We start from the raw sequence: 19,879 nt of genomic DNA, 5'->3' as shown, positions 1-19,879 counted from the left end.
AAAAAGAACCTATAAAAACCTGAACCATATCACAAATGGGGGTGTAATTCCCTTTTTAGCTCTCAGGTTTTGCCCTGATTTTTTCAATTGCTCTTGAATAAATAGCATCTAAATAAATATATTTAGCATGTATGGGATTTTTAACAATGTTAAAAGTTGTGTATATGTTTTTTTGCAGTGTATCCATCAGTGGAACCAGGCTGGTTAAAGGCAACTTACGAAGGCAAAACAGGACTAGTTCCTGAGAATTACGTTGTCTTCCTCTAGTAATCTTTAGTGGACAGCAATATCTTCATGGTATCCATGGTAACAAATAATAAGCACTATGATTTTTATCTGACACAGATATGGGATCAGCCCCTTAGCTGAGTGGTAGATTTCCTTCAGATGCTGCAGCTGCAGGTTACAGAGCTCCCTACCAATGGAACAGAATGTGATGAAACAGTTAACAGTTTCTGTGCTGAGGACGGTACTCTGTTTAAATAACTTCCATTGTTTGCAAAAGGTTGTTCTGTTCTTCTTTTATGGGTAAGGAACTCTAGAGCAATAAAATAAAAAAAAAAAATAAATTGCTATTTAGCTACAGACTTTCAGGTCCGAGGATGTTGCTCACAGAAATGTGAAATTTAGAGGCAATGAACTCTATGACATTTCTTGTAATCTGTGGTTTTTAATATGGAAAATCATGGACTTTTTCATAATGTAAGTATTGCTTCTATTGTGATCTGAATTCTCCCTTAGAAAACTTGATTCTAAAATTGATCCTAATCATTTCAAATAAGAAATGACTTTACTGTAAATCAGAAGTTGGAACTTCTGTTAGTCATTAAGTTACAATATGGTATAGAATTTATGCAACTGATAATATCAGTTTATACACTGCCTGTGCAGTGAGTGCTCATTCAGAATGTGATATGTTTAATGAATGTTTCATTCAAATACTTGTTAGATTTCTTTCCTACTTTCTGTATCAGCATAGATAATGTTAACAACTTCTATTTCAATGATAACCGTCATCTGGAAGATATTCTCTCTGTCAGATGTCCCAGAACATCTGTAGAAAACAAGGAGATGCTGAATCTGGACTGATTGGTAGCCATGTGAAGTGAGCAGTAAAAAACAGCAGTATGTTTTGAAACCTGAGATAAATTGTAACTCATTCTTTTTCCATTGCAAGACAAATGACCTGTGAATTAGCCAATTTTATAAGCTATGAATGCTAAAAGCTCCATGTAGCAATAAAAGTACTTAGTGTTTTTTCTCCTGCTATAATATTTGACAAAGAGTCTCCTTCCACAGAATAAAAAATCCTTACTTTTCAAAGGTGTTGTAAAGACCTTTTGATTGCTCCTGGTAGGACTGAAATGAAAAAATAAAATAAAAACAAAAATAAAACCAAGTCAAAGAAAACCCCAGAAATCATAACTTTCTCAATCAGCAGTTTTCTTGTACACTTTGAGGGAAAACATGCACTGCTTGCTTGGCTACTTACCATTCCTGATTGAAAACTGAGACATTTAACCTCCATCTCAGAATTTCTTCAAAAATCCTTCCAAAAGAATTCAGTGTTTCATAGAATTATCTAGACTTAGTTTCATAATCTGTCGAGGCTCAATTTTTTCTTCAGTAGCAATCTGATTTCTAAGTTGTACACTACTTCAAGAAAGTTTAAGGAAGAACTGCTGTTAGGGCTAAAAACATCAGTAATTTTTTACCTGCTGCTTTTTTTCTTTCCATAGCCTTTTTCTTGTTTAAATAGAAAAGTAAGACTCATTGCCAACACAAGCACATCAGAACATTCTTTACTTATATGTAGTACATGAATTCTTCAGAGCAATTGCTGGATTTCAGGCTGGTGGCAGAATCCTGCAGGATCTTTCTCCTCACGAATTCAAATATTGAGTGAGGATCAGAGAAAGAGAGAAGCTCAGAGAGGAACATTGTTCCAAAAATGGTCTTTTCATAAGGGGAGTCTGATCAAGACTGGCTGCAGGCAGCTGAGGACAGACCCCATGCGTTAGTGACTGAGTGACCTGGGTTGTTTCTTCACCCTAAACAGTTTCATTAATCTCAAAACATGTTTCACTTCATCTTAAATCCAGACTGTGCCCAGTGCACTGTGATGAAGGGTTGTTCCAGATGGCACTGGCAGTGAAAGCAGACACGTCTGTGCTCATCTAATTTGCCCAGAGCAGATGTGAAAGGAAGTGGACGTCTTTCCTCAGCCAGTTGAATCTTTCTTCATTCTAAAGCAAGCCAAATTTTCTTAGTCTAAGCTATGCCTGAGACTGCCATTGCCCTGAGAAGACCAACATGGTTTTGGTTGTGCTTTTGCTGTATTTCACAATCAAAAAACTATAGGCTGTCAAGAGGTTTGCTTCCCAGAAAAAGTGCTGCTGCAGGCAAAAAGGAGCAGAAAGGGAAGCAGAACTCTGAGCAGAGGCTGGTAACCTAGCTCATCTCACACAGGCAGAAAAATGTAGTGATCATGGAAAAAAATTCCAGTTTCTGTCTGTTGCATGGGGTCAGTAGCAAACCTGTATTGAATATCCTTTGATTACTCCTTATACCTCTCGAGGGCAATTTAATTGTTGTGAATTCTTGAGGAGTTGTGAAATAGAAAATGTAGAAAATGTTTGCTCTTACTTGCTTTGTTCTAGTCTGATTTAAAAATAAGTGGGGGGGAAAACTCCGAAGCTTAGGTAATTTCACATCCCCTGTGTGTGTCTCACAATTCTCAAGGACTGTGTTTTGAAAGCAGCTGATCTGAGTGCAAGCTAGAGAAGTCAAAGATGCCAAGTTCATTAAAATTTTTGTAAAACTGCCAAGTTCAGTTACAGATTAAGCAAGCAGAGCCTGTGAGTGCTGAGGGAAAGGTTGTAGAAAGACCTGGAGGAATCCCTGTGGAGGAGAGGTGTTTCATCTGCTCCCATGTATTCATCTCACATTAGAGCATAATTAGGATTGGAGAAGGCAACTTCATAAGAAACAATTCCGTTCATCTGCTGCTCACAAAACAAATCTGTGTTTTCCTCTGTAATGCTCTGCAGCTTTGTCAAGCCCCTCTTCTGAACGAGCCATAAATAATTTTTAAGTAATTTAGCTTAAAATGGAATTTCCATCTGAGAAACGCTATGCCCATTCTTACTTACAGTGAGCCAGTTGTTCTCCAGGAGTAGGGGTTTTCATTTTTGGAATTCTGTGTTTCTTGTACTCTCTGCAGCCCATAGTAGCACTTTCTGTATGATCTCACTGCTGGGTTCTGGGTGCCCCAGGTCTTCCCTGCCTTTCAGGAGGGAGTTGATCTCTACAAGAAGCTGTAGAGTGAATCAGAAAGTTGAGTAAGTAGGGGTACAAACACTGAAGTGGGGGAGGGGGCAGCATCAAAGCTTCTCTAATGATGATGCTTTCAGGCCTGGTCAAAAATCCTTTCTGGCAACAGCAAAGAATCGGAAATCCATATAGCATTTAAATGGAGGTAAAATATTCTGATAATGCCTTAGCAGAAAATTAGGCAATCTGAATTAAAGTAGCTCATAGTAGTGATTTATTATTCTTTATGGAAATCAGACTCACTCTACAAGCAAAGGTTTGCAGCAGGTTTGTTCCAAATAGCACTGTAGAACTCAAGGTAGATGATACATTGTTGTTGTTGTTGTTTGTCTTGTGGAAATAATGTCTATACCCACAGCATATAATTAGCCATGTTTTTTCTTTGTTAAACCTTTTGATACATGTTGCAGCACAGCATGAATCAAATTAATAGTGTGAAGGAGTGATATATTGTATGATAAATATGTAAAGTATATTAATATTCTATATTCACACTTTTTATTAATGATGATAAAGATTACATTTTTTGTGTGTAATTCCTATGAGTTCAGTATTAAAATGTCCTTGCCATATTTTGGCTTTAGAGTTCTATGTAACAAAACTGTTAAATTAAACCGTAGTTATCACTTATGTTCCTAACTCCCCTATAATGTTCATTGTACAATTAATTCTGGAAAAAAAAGATGCACAGATTTGCTGAACAGCGCTATTCTATGATAGTAATAGTAACTTATTTTCTTTTTATATATTTTCTGGTGCTAATCTCTATTCTTTGCCTGCAATTGGATTGAATTGTAGTGTGCCTTTAGGAAAGACATTAGGAGGGGAAAAGCTGTAAAATTCTGCAGTTCAGAACAGTAATTACAAGAACAAAAAAAAGCACTGTGTGGCAGTAATTGGGTTTTTTGGCTGGAGTTTTTAGTGGGTTGTTGTTGGGTTTTTTTTGTTAACTTTTCTCCCCTGGCCTATTTTCTACTTAATAAGATTGCATCAGAATAAATAATGTCACTAAAAAACACATTGTTCTTGATATTTCTTTTCCTAAGTCAGAAGGTTGTGCAATTTTGGATTGAGCAGCAAGAAGAGAAATCCCAGTTGGGGAGCACATCCTCCAGACTGGGATGGATCTTCTCCACTGATGGAAATTCTCAAAACTCTAAGTCAAAGACAGACCTTTGGCAATTTATAGTGAGGGTTTGCTGGCCAGAAGCCCCCAGAAAGGAGACAGAATATTCTGCTAATGGTATAATCTATGATCTGTCTTGGCATTGTCCTTTCTTTCAGCAGAGAGGCCTGGATGAGTTGTTCAGTGGCCACAGATCAAAGCCATAGGCAGCTTTAGTCTCTCTCTGGCTGGTCACAAAGCCCTGAAGATGGTGCTGCTGCTGCAGCCTGTCCAGCTCCTGTTCACGCTGAAGTCCACTGTCAGTCAGGCTGTGGCTGGGAGGTCTCTTCTTTTTTTAAGATTTTGCATGGGCTTTGGGAGTTTGCTTTGTTTTGTTTTATTTAGCTGCTTGTATCCAGACACTAATTCAGTCACTGAAGATCATATCAGTTCTTTAATTGTCCTGTGTGTGGCAGTATTTAATAAGCCATCGGATAATTCTTGTTTTAAGTGTAGAGAGCACAGTGCTCCAACCCTTGGATGCCTCAGTTGAAAGCTGGTTTGCATCTGAGGTTTCTGCAAGTGTTTTATTGGGACTTGTCATCAAAGCTCTGGCACTAAAGACAGCACCATTATCTCTGCAAGAGTTTCTGTTGGAGCAAAGGGCAGAACAGCTGAACAGGGCACATGGATAGTTTCAATTTTCAATCATATTTATGGCAGTTTTGGAGGTATTAGAGTTTATAGGGGTTACTTTAGATACTATATGGTATTTTAATAGGAAAATATATACAATCAATAACTATATCTATTTAATAAATCCCTACTAAATTATCTTATTGAACTCTCTGTTTATTTTGTAGTGTGGTTTCAATAATTATCTGCACTCTGTATATATCTACATGTAAATAACCAGCATGACATGCATAAGTTGACTTTGCAGACATAATTCTATGTTGTACTTTACACTGTATTTCAAAAGTTTGAAAAAATGTCTTTCAAAATAAAATTCTTTATACACAAGCTGTTTTTTTATTGGTTTGAAATTTGGGCACTTGTTCAGCCTTTTCTTTTTTCCAACTAATAACACTTTGGTTGTTCTTCTATCCATATCTGCATTTTAGAGTAACATTTCACCCCTAAGGATGCTTTATGTAGATGAGCATGTGAATGCCAGACAATAATCCGTCATACACTGTCCTGATTACGTGGAAGTCTCCAAAGATGTGGCTTTTGAGGAAAAGAAAAGGACAGCTTTGGATGTTAGGTAGCAAGAAGCAGAACCCTGGTATGGCAGAATCTCGCTGATGAGGTCTTTTCTTCTGGAATTCAGCAGGTGGATGGGCTCATGGGAGGGCCTTCCACAGCTCCATTCCAACAGCACTGCCAGCTGGGGCAAGAAGGGAGTGCAGTGGCCTCTGCAAGTCCCCTTGCATGCCCTCCCCAGCATCTCTCCAAGTCCCCTTGCATGCCCTCCCCAGCATCTCTCCAAGACTTTTTGCCTCGGTTTTTACAGCCCTCAGGCTGGAGTTACAGCTGTGCCCCAGGCAGAGGGAGCTGTGAGGTGGCCTGCCTTGCCTTTTACCTGAAGGAACTCACCAGAAACTCAGGAGACTTTAATATCCCTGAAACAATCAGGCTTTGTTGTGATGCAGACTAAAAATCCCGTGTTTCTTAAACAAGATCAAACCAGGCAGCTGATAAAGTTTCCCTGTTCCCTGTGCTTGGGTTTGGACAGTGCAGAGCGCTGCAGGCTGCCAGCTCCTGCCCCGGGCACACTCAGGCTGCTGTAGCTCCTGCCTGCCAGCCCTGGGCTGGGCAGCTCCTGGCAGCCTCCTTCTGTGTGGGCACTGTGCCCACAGCTCTGCCCAGGGCACCTCAGGGACAGGCAAATAAAACATCAAAACCGCGGCTGTAAGTAAAAATGAGATTGTTGAGAAGCTCAGCAGCACGGACCAGATGGAGAAAGAGTCTTTCCCTTTTGATGCTTTCTAACAACTGCTCTGAGGTGAAGCCCGTATTTCAATAGCTCTGCCTGCTTGAGGATTTAAGAGATGTGGACTCTGCTTTCAGAGCTGAGCAAAACATCACCTGCAGCCTGCAGTCACCAAAGAGTCTGGCATCTTGATGTGATCCTGGTGTCCTGGGCAGGATGGGGCCAGGGAGAAGGCAAGGCTCCCCTTGGGACCAAGGCATGCAGTTGAGCTGGCAAAGCCCCTTCTTGCTGTATTAATTCTGCTGGAAAAGCCTGAGAAGTAGAGGGGCTGCAGCAAGGAGTTAGAGCTGAGCTGTGTCCTGTAGGTGTAGAGAGCCATCCCTGGGGTGGGGTGTGGAACAATAGCAGTGGAAACTGTCACCATCACTCCCGGGTGCCAGCGGGGCTTTCGGGAATAAGGGAAGCCCTGAGGCACCTTCCCTGCCCTGCTGCTCTTTGTGCCTGTGCCTGTATCAGCACTGCCACTGCTCCCTCTGGGACCAGCACTAGGGACTGCATTCCCCTCCACTCCTGCCGGAGACCACAAAAGTAGGAGTGGTAGGAGCTGCCACAAATGCTTGGCTCTTCTCTGTGAGTAGGTACAAGAGGAAATGGAGAATATCTGCATTTTGATAGTTCATCAAAAATGACAGCTCATTACTGATTGTATGTTAAAAATATGAAATAAAATGGTTGTGTTTTCTGTTGGAGTTTTCTGCTCTTTTCCATGTGGATAAAGGCTTCTTGGCTTTAGATCCCCTGATCTGCAGGAGTGAATGCGCACTACTTTGGGGTCTAGACTAAGCTCTAAAATAGTTCTCATCACTCATTTTCAGTGTCCCATTTTGCTTGGCATCAGGGAATAACTAAGTTTGTTTGGGGGGTTTTTTTAGGGTTTTTTTTTTTTTGTATTTCTGGGAAACTTCTGTCTGACATGCCATATTTTGGTATTTCAGTGAGCATTTAAAATGTAAAAAGACTTAAATTGCCATTGAATCAACACAATGGTGTTGAATTTCCAGATTAACTCCAAATTTAAAATTCCCAAGGGATGAGGCATCTGTGCTTCTTGCCAAAAAGGCTGAAGACACATTTCATTATTTGGTTGCATTAAAGCACCTTACAGGGCATGATTCTCATGTGTTTGGAAAAAATTTGTCTTTTTCAATGTTGACTATGGAGAAAGTGATGTGTGGAATTGCTTTGGTATAGAATGTGTACTGAGATGAGCCAGGCTGGCCACAGCCTTCTGCCTAAAAAGGAGAAACTTCAGTGACCCAAGGAAACAGCGTAGGTGTAAACTGAGCAGGTGGCAACGTCAGTTCAGGTGCCAGTTCAGAACATTTTCTCATTAGTTTGGCATGATGGATTCCTTCAGAACCAGCCTTTCTAACACAAACACTGCTTACTAAACATGGTAAAAAAGGTATCTGCATTTTCATGTTTTAAAGTTTTATTTCATGTTTGTAAAACTTTTCCCATGTCACTTGGATTAATCGCTGATACAGAAACAAAGTATTGAAAGATATTCTTGGCTTCTTTTGCAATGGTTGGCTTCTTTTCTATTGTATTTATGGCAACAAGCTCAAAAGCTGAACTAACCTAGAGCAAGTGCCTTTGCCAAAGATCATGGTGTGCTTTTTTAATGTAAACATGCAGGGATTCATGGGAACATTGAGTGACCTCCACAGCCGGTACAGAAAGGAGTCTTAATTCACTTGAAAGTACTTTGGTAATTGGAATACATCTTTCTGCCAGTATAATTGAGGAACTGATTAGTTAGACCCAGGACGGGTGTATTTCATTTAAAATTACTGTTAATGGCTCTTGGGTGCCCTTAGTAGGGATTAGAGTCCCATCTGAATGAAAAAAATCAGCGATTTAGTTTTGTTGATGGTCATTGCTTTTGTATTCCTACCAAAAAAACAACAAAAAACCCCAAACACATGCAAAGGGAAGCATGCAGCACATCTGGATTTGGGGTATTTTCAAAACAAGGTTTGCAGTGCTGTGCTTTGGCTACAGCAGCCATGAGATCCATCCCCAGAAGCAGGTGGGGGGCTGGGAGGGTGGGGGCTCAGCCCTTGGTGGGCTTGGGGCAGGGTGGGGTATGGGAGATGCCAAACACATCACAGCACAGCAGAGCTTGGAGCAGGAGCAATGGGCTCCAGCCAAGCTCAGTGGGGATCTCCATGTTCCAGCCATGGCACTCATGGCACTCATGGCACTCATGGCACTCTGTACACTCAGGGCAGCCCTGGGGAAACACTGGCACCCTGCACAGGCAGGTGAGACAGCTGCACACAGGGAAGAGCCGTGAGAAGCCTTTCAGAGGACAATTCCCAAACCCGGGTAGAAGCAGGATAGGAAACCTGAGATTGACCAGTCCATGGAGTGTTCCTCCAAATAAATTAACTGGCATGCAGGATACAACTGGATCCTAGAATACAGCACATTCTGTTTGCAAGGGCCTCACAAGAAGGTAACAAGGGTTAGGGTTTCAGTGCACCTGAGCTGGGAGGCTGAGCACAAAGTGCTGGAAGCAGAGACTGTGAAAGCAGTGACAACTGTGAGTCCTGAATTATCACAAAAAAGTCAGGATGCCTCTCAGCAGGGAAAATCCACAAGAAGAAAAGACATAAACCACACTGGGGGGCCATGGGGTACCCTCCAGGCAAATCTAAAGGAAGCAGATAGATAGGAGACATCTCAGAGACATTTAGGTGCAAACAAATTGTGCTGGGTGGCTGCTATGCAAATATAGCCTTACATAAAACCTCATCTTAAATTGTCATTTTAAGTTTGTTATTTCCTACTGTTGCTGTTGGTCAAGGAATGCTTTTGTTTGGTCCTGTGAAGTGCTGTTTCTTTTCTGTAATTAGGAAAAATTGCCTGCCTTGGGTGGGAAAAATGGCCATTCCACACAATGTCCTGCTCCTCAGACCTTCCCTGGGAAACCTACAATGAATGCCATAGGAGTGTGTCACCGGCTTCCAGCTGTGATTTGTGACATTGTTTTGTTTCCAGATGGGCCCTTCTCCCTTCCCTCCCTATCCCCCTGAAGTTCAGACCATAAAAAACAAACTAGCATAACTATTTTTACCCTCAGAGCAACACAGAACCAAGTCTGCCCCAGCCAAATCCTTGCTTTAATATTTTTTTCCTCATCTTTGTTTAAATGATGCCTTGAAATATTTCCTGAATGAACTGGGAAACCAAATGTAAGCATGATCATAATAATGATATCTGGAAGTACATCAGCATGAGAAACTCAGGTGAATATTGTGTCTTTGTTTTAGTTAATTAGCTTTGCTGGATAGCTTATATCCAGAGGTAAAATCAAGACAGTGTTTATCATGGTGACATTTGTGTGAATCTCTCACAAATTTGTGCGAATCTCTTCTGCCTCTCCTGATGGTAGAAGGAACAAAGAGAGCTCTTCACTTTTCACTTTCCCTGGCACACATCTGGGTCAGCCTTCCCTGCAGGAACATCTGAGTGGAACAGTGGTAACACCAAACCCAGTGCAGCTCACAGGGGGTGATTTAGGACTGGATCTCCGCAGAGCATCACCTCAGCCTTGGCTCAGCTTGGTGCCTTCTCCAGTGTTGCAGCACCTTCATTACTAACACACAGGAAAGCAAATGATGGTTTTATCTGAATTCCTGCATGGCAGGGTCTCTGACAGCACTTATTTCTTTCATTTAGATAATCACAAAATACCAGCGCTGCCTTCCCTGTGAGCAGCCAGTGATTACTGCTTAATTCATTAGTATGTTTAAGAGGATGCTCACCTGTGCTGTGCAGAGATGAGTCAGGCTCAAGAGCATCTGCACCATTATGGAGCCTGAGGTGTCACAATAAAAAAAGTTATCTCATTTAGGGGGACTGTTATGTGCTAAAGGTTAAAGCAAAACCTTCTACTTCAAAGGGTTTAGCCTATGTCAAATAATGAGTGACTTTATTTGATTCTTTATACCCTTCTATGTCTGTAAAAAAGAACAAAACCTCAAGCTATCCTTGAGCAAAAGAGGTGTGCATTGAGACTGAATTGGGACAGAGCAGAGATAGATACATCGATACATAGATAGATACATAGATAGATACATAGATATAGATATAGATATATATATATAGATACATATATGCACACACAAAGCCATTCCACTCAACCCTGAGGAACGTCATTTTGTAAATAAATAATTGGGGCCTAAATAAAGGTACCAATGCAGGTGTGCTCAACTGAATGCATATTTACGTAGGACCACATTCTTTAACTTTGACACCTTGAAGTTCAAGTGTCTCAAAGACTTAAAGATTATTTTCTTCTGTGTGCTAGCTGCTAATAGAATTTCCACTTAAAAGAGATTAATGTACTTTTGTACTGACTAAATGCCTTCCCCAGTTGTTTTATATTGCATGGAATGCTTTAAATTAATTAGGAGAATGATTCATCTGTGTGGTAAGTCCCAGGCCTGTCAAACTGCTTGTGACGTGTATGTGGAGCATTGGTAACATCCAATATATCAATTCACAAGAACGAGGACATTCAGAAATGAAACTGCAACATCACCTTCAAGGTGTTCTGCATTATGTGGAAACAATGTCCAAAAGTATTGCCATTGTTGGCATGACTAATCCTTCTCTGAGGGCATACTAGCACTGCAGCAGGTCCTTAGAAAGGGGTGGCATTTAAACTAGCACTCCAGGTTTTTGTCAGTATTTCCTCAGAACAGGAAAGGAGAGGCCTGGTCTCTCTGTTGGTGGAGGACACGTGGTGTTTCCCAGCCATTCTGCCTGTGCCTCTCACCAGGCTGCGGGTCCCACTCCTTGCCTGTTGCACACCACGTCAGAAGGCAATGGGGTGGGAAGTGGAACATGTTAAGGATGAGGAAAGGATCACCTGAGCACTAGAGAGAGTTCCTTAAAAGCCAGAGGTGATGTGCCCTGTTGGTGCAGCCAAGGGACAGCTGCACCAGTCCAGGTCAATGACCAGTGACAAGTTCTTCTCCCCCATGATTGAGGATCCCAGGGTGGACGGATGGTGGATGGATGCATCCTGCACTGTGCTGCATCTTGCAATTCAGAGGGTAGATCTTGGTGTGGGCACGGTAATGAATGCAGCCACCGCCTCTGTGAAGTCTGGGAACAATTTATTCTGAAACCCTGGCTTTTAAATAGTTACAAATAAATGATTACCCAAAGTGTAGGTTGCTCTGTTAATGGTGTCTCAGGTGTATTCTTGCTGATGTGGACCAGCAGCACTGTGGGAGTGCCACGGCTTCTGCTCCCACATCAGCACCTCTTGCTAGTGCTGCTATGCACAGACCTTCTGCACTGCAGGCCAGGCTTTTTAATAAACTTTACCTTTGTATGTGTTTATGCCAGCAGATCAGGAATGCATTGTAACTTATTTTGATGCTTCTATAGGCTGCCAGTTTGACCATTGCAGTTTTGATTAAAGTAACGACCTTCCATGTAAGAATAAATATATATATCTATAAATAACTAAATAAAGTTTTGTAAGGTATTGTGTCCTGTCTTGTAGAGGGTTTGAATTGTTAAATAAAATGGGAAACAGTTCTGCCCCCCCTACCCTACCCCATCCCAGCCATATGGGTTTGAACTCAGAAAATAATGTGTATTATCTCTAACCTGGAGCTGCCAAAGTACTCCCCCCAAAATCAGCCTCCCAGCAGCTGCTCTGTAGGACTGCAGCACAAGTGGCTCCACCAGCCTCATGCTGGCAGCTGCAGCCCTGTGTCCAGTGACAGCAGTGCCATTCTGCAGCTCTATCTTCAAGCTAGTGGATTTTTGTACTTCTACTGGTAGCTGAAGAGTTAGGCACTTCTCTTACTACTAGAAGCAAGTACATCACCATTTTATTGGACATGGCACAATGTAGCTAAACAACACCTTTGCAAAAATACTTGAAGCTATTATTTCAGATATACAAATATAGAGATGAAAGCTCTTCTTCTCAAGAGGAAAGTACAGAAATCTTATACAAGCCTTTTTTTTTCCAAAAACAAAAACCATAGTAACAAAGCATAAATTATGTCTATCACGATCCTGAATGTTAAATACAGAGAAATATGAATATCAGTCCAAAGATGTCTCAAAGTTAAGGATTATTTGTCCTTCTACAGAATTTTTCCATTGAGGATTACAGTCTACAAAGTGTTAATATATTACACATCCAAGTAACCCATTGGGAAAAGAAGGTGTATTGAAGGAATAAGTATTCCTTATAGGAATGAGGGGAGGATAAATGTTTCACAAATATGGGAACTGGAATTTAGAGGCTGTAAGAAATTCAGAAACTTAAACAGATCATGCACTGCAGGAGTGCCCAGCTTTGGGCTGTGCTTTTTTCTGTCGTATAGTTTTCCTTAAAATTAATGTCTGTCTTGAGGGAAGGCTTTAAGGATACTTGAAGTGAAAAACTTCATCAAGTAATATTTTCAACATTTCAGATGTTTGGAGTTTCATTTTTGTTTTCTTTTTTTTTCCTTTTTTTTTTTTTTAATGTCAGATTTGTGCAACTTTTTTGCTGTGGGCAGCCAAAAAATACACATGTAAACACATATAAAAATATAGACACATGACCTGTATTTTGAAGCTTGAGAAAGGGGAGCAGTTTCTGTCTGCTGTACAGTTTTTACCCAGTAAAACCTAAGTTGGCTGTAGCCATCACTAGGAACTCCTTGTAACAGCAACTGTGTGTGGGATTGTGTAAAATAATTGTAAGAAGTAAACTGGCCAGTGCAGTGTGACTGTATTGTAAGCTGAGCTTTAGGATACAAAGCATCCAAATTTTTAAGTGAAAAACCATGTCATTCTCCACTGACCAATGCTTGATGTGAGGTGATGACAGTCCCAAAGGATGATATTCTCATCCATTGTGTGTAATGCCCCACAGCTGGGCTGAGAGCTTGTCCTGACAGCATCATGTCAGAGTTTTTTCTATTTAGCAGTGGTAAATCTTTTGTCAAGTGTATTTTTCTTTGTCTACAACAGAGTAAGCTTACATGGGCCATCAAAATCCATGTTTCATTCTTAGGTATGTTGCTGGAATCTGGAGAAATGATTGGGAACATATTAATTGCAGGTGGCCAGGTGTTTCTTTTTCAAATACTCTCAGTAAGGTCACATCCACACCTTTGTGAATTCATACTGCCATGCACATGCTGGTTTGGTGCTTCCCTTATTCATGCTTCATATAGCCAAGAAAGGCCTGCCAGAATAAATCAGTTTCTTTGAGCAGCACCACGATGAGAACATTGTTCTCAGCTGGAGATATCATAGATTAGAATCTCAGACTGGACATCACTCTACAACACAGGTATGAAGTGTAAGAGCATTGCTATATTCCCATCCAGCATATGAAAAAGAGGCCTCTGAGAGAACTGTACATCCCTGGAATGAGCAGCTTATGGTGATGTTCATATAAATCTCACCTGTATAACACAAAGGTCTCTGTACTTCTCTGCCCAGTTATTTCTGATGCGATGTCAAAGGTGCTTATTTATAGTCACTACTGGCTTTTCATCCAATCTAGCCCCTTGTTTGAGGCTCACTGATGCAGTGTTCTTATTTCCTGACAATGATTTATTTCTTTTTTCTTCCTTCACAAAGCAAAAGGAGATTTTAGGCATGAACTGGCAGGGTAGGTATTTGAATTGAGTGTGGGAAAATGCAATAGAGTGAGACTATTTAAATGACACTGTGAGAACTTCCTCACTGATATACCTGAATGCTAAATTGGTGGAACTATTGTACCCATAGAGGTGAAAAGGTAACCTAGTCTTCATGGTCAGAAAAACATGATCTATGACTAAAAGGCTCATGATGGTATTTTTATAATGAGCCCACCCCACACTGGTAAGAAATTGCAATGTTGCCAGTTTTAAAGGATATCCTGGAATTAAATGAAAGCTCACCACTGCTTGATGTCCTCTATATATGCTTTAATTGCCTCATACAGAGCACTGTGGCTCAATCCAGGGAAAAAAAAATTCTAAATGTGAGCAAAAATATACATCAAGGGAACAACACTGCTCATTTATTTCAAGTTATGCAACTGCTGCATTAATTCCAACAGCACTTAAAGACTATTTTCTGATGGTTATTTATTTTCTCTTTAAGGTAAACAGACTGATAAATTCTACCTTAGTTATTAATATCCATGCAGTCACTTTTTACTGCATGTTTCTGTCCAAGCATTTGAGAAGCTGCAGTACCATTCTTTATGCAAATAACATCAATCTTATAAATTAATAGCATTCATTGAAAAAAACACATAAATTTTAAACCAAAAAATACCTAGAATATTCAAGTATTTTTTTTTTTCCTTTTCATCTTCCAAGGGAAAATGAGAACTAAACAAAAAGCAAATCTCTGTTCAAGTCAGGTCACCATGACACAAAGCAGTACAAACCAATAAATCCAGCAAGGATGACAGTCCAGCCTGGCAGTATGCTCACAGGCTTCCGAGCTGTGGAAAGTTGGGAGGGCTTTGGATATTAGTTTTGTGGCTGCAAGCTGACTTCTCGGAAGGAAAGAAAGGTCATCCTGCCACAAACAGCATGTAAGGCAAGAAATGTGGCTTGGAGTTGCACTGCATGGGTGGAGTGCAGCCCCATCCTCTCCTGCTCTGCAGATAAACCAGCCTTAAGTTTGTGCAGGGAGGAGAGGACAGGGAGGAAGGATCCCTGCAGGGTGCCTGCTGTTCATGCTACCAACACATCACTGGTATCTGAGATGAATATTTGAGTGTCGGTAGCAACACAGGAAAGCAGCTCACCTTCCCAATAAAGGTAATGGAGAGAGACCTCTCTAATGGAGAGAGATACTCTACTTGAAAAGAAAGGAAAAAAATGGTACTAACAAAGCATTGACTGTCAGAAAATACAAATCTAGGTCTCACTTTCACTGTTGCACATATAGCATGAGAAAGCATAACTGCAGTGCAGCTGAGGAAACAGCTGCAGATCAGAAATTGTTATGTGTGTTTGTTATGCACACATATAACCAGGCCATTCCAAAGTGCTATGAAATCAACTGAAAGCTTCTCAGACCACATGTCCCTCTGTCATGGACTAGGTATTAAGGAACCCACATCCCCCCATCCCTAAAGGCTGGTCCCAGCTGTAGATACAGCTGAGATCTTTGAAAACATGAACCAAGTGTTTGATCTTTTGTGTTTCTAGGACCACAGTGAGCACAACTGCGGAGCAGCTCGTAGACAAAGAGAATAGCTTGCCAGGGTTGGAGGTCTCAGCTCCCCAAATACAGGTGAGCTGCCCTGCCAGGCACTTCAACCTCCAAAACATTTAAAAACTATGATACCTGTGCAGAACTGAATCACAGCAAGCAGAGCTCAAAGAAAGCAGTGACTCCATGGGTCAGTTTGTTTGCTTCACTCAAGCACCAATAGAAGGTAATGATGAAGGGCTTTGGTCAAAATTACCTCAGCTGTACAGAACAGGAGAGGCTTAGCTTCAGGCACAGCCTGCATTATTCAGTGTATGAAGAACTTTTAGTGATAGCTCGAAACAAAAGCCTGTAGAAGATGACTGGCAAGCTTTCTAATTAATACAACAGGTTTCATACCTTTTTTAGACCTATTTGTGAAGCTCAGGTCAAAAATGCTTTGCTTTTTAAAAACGTATTAAAGGACAGAAGCACAAACAACTATAAAACCTAGCACTCAGTAAAAAAAATCAAGTAATGGCTCTCTGAACACTGCTGCAGGGTTGAAAAGTCATAGTAGACAGTGGAAGGAAGAAATCAGGTGTATGTATGGGTGTCCACAGAATCAGAATCATTTCGTTTGGAAAAGACCTGCCAAGATCATTGAGTCCAAGCTTTGACTGGTCTCCACCCTGTCAATTAAACCAGAGAAGTAAGTCCAATCATTTCTTGAACACTTCCAGGGATGATGACTTCATCTCTTCTCTGGACAGCCCCTTGCAACGCTTAACCACCCTTTCAATGGAGAAATTCTTCCTGATACCCAACTTGAACTTCCTCTAGAACAGCTTGAGGTCATGTCCTCTCCTCCTGTCAGCTGTCACCTGGGAGAAGAGGTCAATCCCCACCCATCTGCCCAGCTGCACCCTCCTTTCAGGCAGTTCCAGAGAGTGATGAGGTCCCCCCTGAGGCTCCTTTTCTCCAGGCTAAACACCCCCAGCTCCCTCAGCTGCTCCTCACAGCACTTGTGCCCCAGAGCCTTCCCCAGCTCCGCTGCCCTTCTCTGGACACGCTCCAGCCCCTCAATGTCTTTCTGGCACTGAGGGGCCCAGAACTGAGCACAGCATTTGAGGTGTGGCCTCAGCAGTGCCGAGTCCAGGGGGACGGTCACTGCCCTGCTCCTGCTGGCCACACCACTGCTGATCCAGGCCAGGATGCCATCGGCCTTCTTGGCCACCTGGGCACTGCTGGATCATGTTCAGCTGCTGTCACCAGCACCCCCAGGTTCTTTTCTGCTGTTCATTGTGTCTATGTAACCCAGAGTAAATGACAATATCAAAATGGACACCAAAGGCTATTTTATAATCTGGGTTTATAGCTGGAAAATTTTTTGGACTTCAGACAATCACATAATGATCACAGGACTTTCAGATTCTTATAGTAGACACAATTACTCAATCATTCTATCATGTGTAGTGAATTCATCATGGTCATGAACTTTTGGGTTTTTTTTCTGGGAGTTAGAGGTCTTTAAGAAATACAATTTGAGAATGTTTTTAATCTTTGTTATCTATTCCCAAAAGGTATCTTTTCTTCCTTTTTGATTATGCCTTTGAGGCAAATATAGCACATTTCAGATTAATCTGCCATGTTTATGGGACACGGTGACATGTCAGCCACTTAGGGATTGAGTAAAAGGCAGATGTAGGCAGATCCATGCATTCCTAAGGCAAACATACTGCCTGCTCTGTCTTCTAATTTCAGAATTAGGGTGATGAGGAGTAATTTTTAGTGTGGGAAGTTTCTGTTATCAGTTTAATCTAAACAGTAAAATAGATGGTCTGCTTACTCAGTGGTAAATCATGTGGCAATACTTCAGTTCCAAAAGAATGCATGGAAATACTGCTGTTCCATGAAAATGGAATGGTTGAAATGGAATTTTTTTTACTATCACATTTACTGAATGCAAACACAAAATAAAGAAAACAAAACTTCAAGAAGTAGAAATAAAGAATTTTGTGCTATTTATTAAAACATAATTGCTTTAAGGATCACAGTTAAAAGTCAAACTGTACTGAATATGAAAGACATTCTTTTCCTGGGCAGTTAGAAATGACAAACTAGTCAACTAACACAAAAGTCTGTCTATACCACTTTATCTAGGGTCACACATTTGCACCAGCTCTAGTGGGTTTTGCATTACTATATGGGGATCTCAAAAATGCTTTTATTCCCAGTTGTAATATAGATTCTTCTTCATTGGCTTTAGGAAATTATCACCAATAAGGACACCTTTAGACATTCCTGTCCTTTTTTAGACATTTCCACAGTTTTTTCAAGAACCAAGATGTAATTTTTATCAACAAGCTACATCACTTACACTTTTAATGAAGGGCACCCTGATTTAGCTGGGGGAACTGAGCCTGCATCCCAGGGGCCTTTGTTCATGTGACAAGGATATGTCTGTACAGACAAGCTACACACCACCAGCAGGACACAGTCACACAATGGGGGCATCTAGCAAGTCATGGGCAAAAGCAAAAGCGTAAGGCCAGAAGTACCCAAATAAGACTCACCATTTCCTATGTTTATGTATCATTTCTAATGACTGGCAAAATTTGTCATATTTTAATAGACTCATAAATTCTTCTCAATGTTTTTCTATTTCTCTTTTGTTTGAATAAATCTACAATTAACTGCCTTAAATGCATGAGTTGTTTCATAACCATATCAAAGGAACAAATAACACCACATTATAAATTTTCAGCTGAATATTCATTTTCATGGTAAAAACACATCATTCTTCTTGAATGTATAAAGCTATTTGAGTCCAATTCTCTTTTACAATTACCCCATGTATAATGCCATGCTTTTAAAATAGAAAACATGTAGCTCCATTAAATCGTACTGAAATGAGTCTGATGTGCATCAAAATGCTTGCAGTCATATTTTCCATTTCTTTTTGCATCTAATCTCACTATAATTTGATGCTAATGGCTGATTGAGTGTTCAGCATTGGAATTCAAAACATTAAGATTATTAAGAGATGGAGCCAGTGAAAACATCTCTATTTAAAGCTTCTTAAATACAGAATGTAAGAGTTGATGAATTTAAGATTACAACAAAGTGACTTAGCTTCAGTAAGTGCTGAACTTTTAAGGAAAAACAACACAAACCAAAGTTTAGTGTGTTTGCATACACATTATTTCGGGTGTAATACACACTGAAATTTTCCTAAACTTTCTGATTTTTGAAGAAGAGTTCCACTGGGTGCTGGAGAAAACAGTATGCTGGACCTAACAGTTTCAATGCAACATGACCACAGATGAGAGTCTGAATGTATACTGTGTGCTTAGCACTTTAGTTACTCACGATGGCATTGCAGTAATAAAAAGTAAAATATCCATAAGAAAATGTGGGCAATGTTTATTTTAATTCCTCCAAAATCTTATACTATGCACATGCCCACATGTACCCACGCACACAATGTACTAAAATTAAAATTTTGCACTGTGTCATACCAGAAATTCAAGAGTGTGCAATGTGTAAGAAAAATGTATAACTGTTGTTAGAAATCTGGAAAGTCTATTCATTGTCATTCATATGCATATCTAAAAAGCAGCTTAGACAAGTTTACAAAACATTTCTCATGACTGCTGTGATTTTTGCAGTTAAGGAATCAGGAACTCACAATATGTACATCAAGCTTGAATGGCTTGTGTATGTTACAGGTATAAAGCAGTCAGCAGGGCAAGTATGTCAAATATGCTGAAGTCCTGACATTGCAAAATCTTGACTAAAATACACAAACAAAAAATGACCCAGGTATCATCTCTGTGATAAGAGAAAAGACATTTCACTTCTTGTGAAAGAGAAGAGGTTTCACCATCCCTGCTAGAATCTTGGGTAGCTGGGCAGCAATCACCTCTGACATCATCTCGGGGAATTCAACACTCAGTGCACGGGACTGGAGAAATGTGTTCAAGCAGAAGAGATGGAGCTGTTTCACCAGCTGGATTTGATAAAATACAAACATGATCAATCAGGCTAACAGTAATGCAGCCACATAAACATGCTGTCAATCTCTTATACATTCATCAGCTGACATCATTCTATACCTTACCCTGTCCTTTCTTGAATCAGTAATGAGGGTACTTGTCAGACCCTATTAATGGCAAAAAGCATACATATAGCTATGGCATGTCAAATAAAACCACTGCTTCACTAATATTACAAAGTATCACCCTCATTCATGACATACTCAACCAACA

At 40.6% G+C, this 19,879-nt stretch overlaps 2 protein-coding genes across 3 annotated transcripts in view; one reads left to right on the top strand and one right to left on the bottom strand.

Moving 5' to 3' along the window:
* ARHGAP42 (Rho GTPase activating protein 42) overlaps window positions 1-5,461 on the top strand; it is a 141,365-nt gene extending 135,904 nt beyond the window's left edge. For both annotated transcript variants that reach the window (XM_015632268.3, XM_033515991.1), the window contains one exon: window positions 179-5,461. In XM_015632268.3, the coding sequence (XP_015487754.1) occupies window positions 179-267 (89 nt within the window). In that variant the 3' untranslated portion in view covers window positions 268-5,461. The remainder of the gene's footprint in view (window positions 1-178) is intronic.
* Window positions 5,462-17,600: 12,139 nt separating this feature from the next.
* Window positions 17,601-19,879, bottom strand: part of PGR (progesterone receptor) — a 32,249-nt gene continuing 29,970 nt past the window's right edge. Inside the window, exon 8 of the mRNA XM_033515989.1 lies at window positions 17,601-19,620. Within this exon, the coding sequence (XP_033371880.1) occupies window positions 19,465-19,620 (156 nt within the window). The 3' untranslated portion in view covers window positions 17,601-19,464. The remainder of the gene's footprint in view (window positions 19,621-19,879) is intronic.

This window comes from Parus major, chromosome 1 (assembly GCF_001522545.3).
Source record: "Parus major isolate Abel chromosome 1, Parus_major1.1, whole genome shotgun sequence".
Taxonomy (NCBI): domain Eukaryota; kingdom Metazoa; phylum Chordata; class Aves; order Passeriformes; family Paridae; genus Parus; species Parus major.
The sequence above is the reverse complement of the archived record's forward strand: the minus strand, read 5'-3'. Positions and strand labels throughout refer to the sequence as shown.